Raw genomic sequence first — 6000 nt, forward strand, 5'->3', positions numbered from 1 at the left:
TGCAAAATACTAACATGAACTCTTTACAGATGAAAGGAAAGACTGGTAGAAGCCGACCTCTGGGAAGATTAGTTTGGATTCCATAGAAATGTTGGAACATGTGAGGCAATATCTTACAAGGTGGATCAAGGAAAGGCAAACCTACATTTCTAGCATTTGTAGACTTAGAGAAAGCTTTTGACAATCTTGAATGGAATACTCTCGTTCAAATTCTGAAGGTGGCAGTTATCAAATAAAGGGAGCAGAAGACTATTTACAATTTGTACAGAAACCAAATGGCATTTATAAGAGTCGAGGGGCATGAAAGGTAAGCAGTGGTTGGGAAGAGAGTGAGACAGAGTTGTAGCCTATCCCTGATGATGTTCAATCTGTATACTGAGCAAGCAGTAAAGGAAACAAAAGAAAAATTCGCAGTAGGTATTAAAATCCATGGAGAAGAAATAAAAACTTTGAGGTTCGCCAATGACATTGTAATTTTGTCAGAGACAGCAAATGACTTGGAAGAGCAGTTTAACGGAATGGACAGTGTCGTGGAATGAGGATATAAGATGAACATTAACAAAAGCAAAACGAGGTTAATGGAATGCAGTCAAATTACGTCAGGTGATGCTGAGGGAATTAGATTAGGAAATGAGACACTTAAAGTAGTAGATGAGTTTTGCTATTTGGGGAGCAGATGATATAAAATGTAGACTGGCAATGGCATGGAAAGCGTTTCTGAAGGAAGGAAATTTGTTAACATCTAGCATAGGTTTAAGTGTCAGGAAGTATTTTCTGAAAGTGTTTGTATTGAGTGTAGCCATGTATGGAAGTGAAACATGGACAATAAACAATTTAGACATGGAGAAAATAGAAGCTTTTGAAATGTGGTGCTACAGGAGAATGCTCACGATTAGATAGGTAGATCACGTAACTCATGAGGAGGTACTGAATAGAATTGGGGAGAAGAGGAATTTGTGGCACAACTTGACTAGAAGAAGGGATCAGTTGGTAGAACGTGTTCTGAGGCATCAAGAGACCATCAATTTAGTACTGGAGGGAAGTGCGGAAGGTAAAAATCATAGGGGGAGACCAAGTCATGAATGCACTAAACAGATGCAGGAGGATGTAGGTTGCAGTAGTTACTTGGAGATAAAGAAACTTTAACAGGATAGAGTAGCATGGAGAGCTGCATCAAACCAACCTTGAGACTGAAGATCACAACAGCAGAAGGGGTGGATGTGGTTTGCAACCAGTTTACAATACTCCTTTTCTGACATAGTGTTTCACACAAGCTCCACTGGACCCATGGATGCCCACATGGACGTTTCCCAGAGTATAATGGAGGCCCTGCCAGTACCCGAGTCAAGAAGCTGTTCCCATAGTGAGTGACAGAAATGCACCCTCCCAAAGGCATGATGAAGAAGATATCACGATTCATCACACCAGGCAATGCTCTGTCATTGTGCCGAACATCCAGTATTAATAGTTACATGCCTATTTCAGTTGTAATTGTCGATGTTATGGCGTTAACACTGGCACATTCATGGGCCATCAGATGCACAGACCCATCAGTAGGAGTGTTTGGAGCATTATGCATTCAGACACACTTTTACTCTGCCCTGCATTGAAGTCTGATGTTAGTTACACCACACTTCGTTGCCTGTCTTGCTTTACCAGTCTGCCCAGCCTATGATGTCTACCATCTGTCATGAGGGGTGCTTGCCCAATCCCACAATGTCTGGACATGGTTTCACCTTTGTTTCGCCATGTGTTGAAGACAACCGCCACAGCACTCCTCAAACACCCAACAAGTTGTGCAGTTTCCAAACTGCTCAACTGCTCATGCCAAGCCTTCCGGCCACCAGAATCTGCTCTCAGTCAAATTCAGATTGTGTGCATTCCCCATTCTACACATGTACAGCACGCTCACTGACACTTCATGCACCATGCGTGTGTGCCTGACTAGCAGACAAGGTGAAGTGCTATGGCCTCGATGAGTTTATATCGACAGCAGATCAGTGATCATAATGTTTTGGCTGATGTGTATAAGGATATAGTATTATCACTTCCAAACAAATGCTGTGCAATGCCAAGGGAACCATTCCACAACATTCAAGGCAATTGTCAAATGCATCAATTTATTACAAGTGTGTACTGGAAAACAATGTCTCCAAAATTTTTATTATGTTCGTAATATCAGTGAAGCATGACTTGTCATGCGTATTACTCTGTCGATGTTTCCCACTTTGCTGACACAATACGCAGCACCCTCCTGCTGGAGAGTTCTGAACTGCAGTGTGTAACATGGGTGTGTGTTACTTAACCATGTTGGCCCATGAGAAAACCCTCAGTAAACAGGGTATATTTCAAATAGTTAATACACACATGGAGCACCCTCTCCTTCAGCATGACAATGCCAGACCATACATAAGTGTTTTTGCACTTGCAATAGTCTGATACCTTTGATTCATTATTATTGATCATCATCCATAATGTCCCAGCTTGACCCAATGAATTTTCAGCTGTTTACAAAACTTAAGGAACACCTTCAAGGATGATAGTGATGAATTGGTGTGAGCAGAGGTGATGCTGGGGTTCTGCCAACAAAGTCAAACATTCTACAGGGATGACATCAACAACCTCATGTGTCTCATTGGGAGAAAGGTGTTCAGTGCCATGGTGACTATGTTTGAAGTAAATATATAAACATGAAGAACAAAGATGTAAAATGGTAGTAAAGTTTGTTTCAACTAAAATGCTTCAATAAATTTCAAATAAAAATTTTGAGCCATTACTTTCTAGCAAGTCCTCATGTCCAAAATATACACCAATAAAAATTAAGTATTAATTAATTTGACAAAGAAGGTGGCTTTCAATTGGTATAATGTCTACATGCATCTCTTAAGGTCACAGGGAAATTCAACTAACATAGTACATAATGTAAGAGAAAACTTCTTGTGGGTGTAAGTTACATTCTGGGCACCATTTAGATTTTTTGGTAAACATTAGGCTGTGCTACTGGTCAATTTGTTACCACATCCTTGATTTGGTTTTCATATTTCTTGGCTTTGTCAGCTCACAGCCACCTTTCAACCTAGGCAGGGCCTTGAATTACAATATGGATCAGTCTCTCACCACAACATATATTTCAAGGGGGGTTGGGATCTATCACCACATTTTAACCATGTAGCTTTTGAATAGTTCTCACATTCAGGTGCAAGGTCAATGACTGTTCAAACTGCTTTTCATTCACACACTATGTGTTGTGCATAGATATTCTATATGCTAAACCATCATTACATCAGGGGTCAAAGGCAAAGCCTGAACTATGTTGGGTCTAACCACTCTTTTGCTGTGTTTAATAAAATGTAGTATATTTACTTTCCTATCATTTCCTCACAGTGATGGTTTAGGATTACTGTTGTGATACTGCCTGTCAAATGAATTGCAAGCTGTTCACATAGTTTGTATAAACTATAATGAAGCACTCACGTATATTCAAATGCAAATGCAGCATTAGTGCTTTCACAGTACTTCTGCAGTTGCACCCAAAATGGGTATCAAAACAGATAGTTACAAGTAGTTTGTGTGATTGTGTCAGGATCCTCAGTTCTGATTGTCAGAATAAAAATACTAGTGGCATGAAGTGAATCTGTTTGCCTGCTGAAGCTGAATACCCTACAAATGGTTGCACTGCACATCCTGGTAATTTTACAAACAATATGTGTAACAATGTGTAGCAAATGCAGAAAGTGGTTATGAACAAACCTGTCAGTATTTAATGTATAACTCCATGGCTTCATCAAAACTTTGTTGCTGAAATACAAATTAATTCTGCACCTGTCTGAAATTTATATTTACTGCTGACAGTTCTACTTCCACTTTATTCACATATTCAAAGTCAACACCTGATGTTAATAGTACTCCAAATGTACTTCTCAGATTATTGACCATGTGAATGTCACTTCAACATTATTTACAATTAATTTATTTTACATCATCAATAAATAAATTACAACTCTCATTCCATAGCACGATACACTGCATTAACACGACACATGCATTACCTGCACCCATACCATTTATACATTTAATGGCACTGCTAACATTCAGTATGACCATAGTTATTCTTAAGTTGCACATTAAGGTTGTCATTTACAAGAAGTGTATCAGAGCAGAATATACCCACTTTATGGCAACCACTTCATCAGTGTAATTGAGTTGTGCATTGAAGGTTTCCATGTTTACTGAACATTACATTGAAACTCTTGCTCAGTTCTATGTGGGGTTTAATATAAGGCTAATTTCAATGCACTGTGCAAAATGTTATATTTAAGACTGAGAGTTCATCAGCTTTTTAGTAAACAGTATTACTCATGTTTCCAGCAATATGACATCAATTGTATGTATTCACACATGATACTGCACACAGAAAAAAATGAGACACTTATAAGAAATACAAATAAGCCACTTACCATAGAGCATAACTCAGTTTGTACTTCATCCGTTTCCTCTTTTTTTATCCACATAGTTGGTTCCTGGAACATGGCTTCAGTTCTACAATCTGAAAAAAAAAGCAATCAGATAAGAACAGCTGTACACTGTTTCCATTGTTACTATGAGGTGTAACTCAAAGGTAGTATTTTCACTCATCTACTGGGTGCAGTAAATGGGTGATTACACAGGAAACTGATTCAAAGTGGCTGAGGAAAAGAGTGTTCAGTGATATAAACTCATTTACATTTCTCAGGTCATGAAGGGTGAGAACAATAATAAAATTATATGCACTGGAAACGGAGAAGTTACAGTCACTACTGCTCCTTTGTAACACTTTATAGATATTGTCCTATTGTGACCACTATGGAAAATATGTATTTTTTTGTGCATGCACTAACTTCAGCATTACCAACAATCAAAGCAATCAATAGATTGCAGTGATATTACTTAATAACACCAAATATTTCATTCTACACTTTGTTTGTTGTGTTATTTACAGTCTGATAGGGACATGAAGAAAATCCAGACGTATGGATTGTTTGCTTATCAGTGAATATGCAATTTCAACATAGGTATTACTGAAACTTTCTTTATCTGAATTCATTTACAGTTCTACACTCAATTCACAGTAAACATAATCATTTTGGCATCTATACCTGCTATTAAAGAAAACCATATACCTGTACTGTAGATTGCACACTGCAATGTGGAAGTTCTTACTCTTGATTACCATAAAGATTAAACATTGGTGAGCTTTTTCTTACAACACTGATTTCCAGAAACATCTTTCTACTAACTGTAACTATGACGAATGATCTATTGAGTTCTCATGACATGTAATGCTTTTTGTTAGAGAAATTACAGTTAATTTGTGCCTCGTATTTCGCCAGTTCCTAAATAATGTTACAGTATTCTTATACAGAACTCCAATTAAAGGCCACACACTACAACAAACTGGTATTTACACATGATTAGACGAATACTAACGACACTAATAATCAAAGCACAGCGAAAATTAGCACAATGCAACATCTTCTACAGCCTTTCCTTGCATGTGAACATACTCAAACCATGAAATGATGTAGTAGCTGTGGGCACTTGAAGAAATGCTTACATTAGCCCTACCATCTGGAGCCGCTATATGTCTATATCAGATAACAGCAAATTATGTTTGTGAAGATAATTGCATCTAAGTCACCATAACCGTATTAACATAGTGAATGTTTGAACTTCACTGTCCGCCTTTTCTCGTCAGTCCCGAAGTACATTACGGAGATCACTGCAAAGACAAACTGCTCCTAACAACAGGTCACAATCTCAGCCGTTTCTTTTCCGAAGATACACGAAGCGATTTTACCGAACAGACCAAAAACAGAAATCACTATTAACTCAGGTATTTGGTTGCGATGAACATAACCTAAAAAATTACAACATTCACACACCGTCTGAAACTGTCACCAAGCACACTACAGGTGATGTGATCACAATTAAAGACATGTAAATGTACCCACTAAAAACTTT

General features: G+C 38.0%; 1 protein-coding gene across 4 annotated transcripts in view; it reads right to left on the bottom strand.

Moving 5' to 3' along the window:
• The window catches only part of LOC126108889 (zinc finger protein 729-like), a 114798-nt gene extending 110250 nt beyond the window's left edge, over positions 1-4548 (bottom strand). For all 4 annotated transcript variants that reach the window (XM_049914251.1, XM_049914256.1, XM_049914254.1 and 1 more), the window contains exon 1: positions 4458-4548. In XM_049914251.1, the coding sequence (XP_049770208.1) occupies positions 4458-4529 (72 nt within the window). In that variant the 5' untranslated portion in view covers positions 4530-4548. The remainder of the gene's footprint in view (positions 1-4457) is intronic.
• Between the last annotated feature and the right edge of the window lie 1452 nt (positions 4549-6000).

The sequence above is a fragment of the Schistocerca cancellata genome, chromosome 11, assembly GCF_023864275.1.
Source record: "Schistocerca cancellata isolate TAMUIC-IGC-003103 chromosome 11, iqSchCanc2.1, whole genome shotgun sequence".
NCBI lineage: Eukaryota > Metazoa > Arthropoda > Insecta > Orthoptera > Acrididae > Schistocerca > Schistocerca cancellata.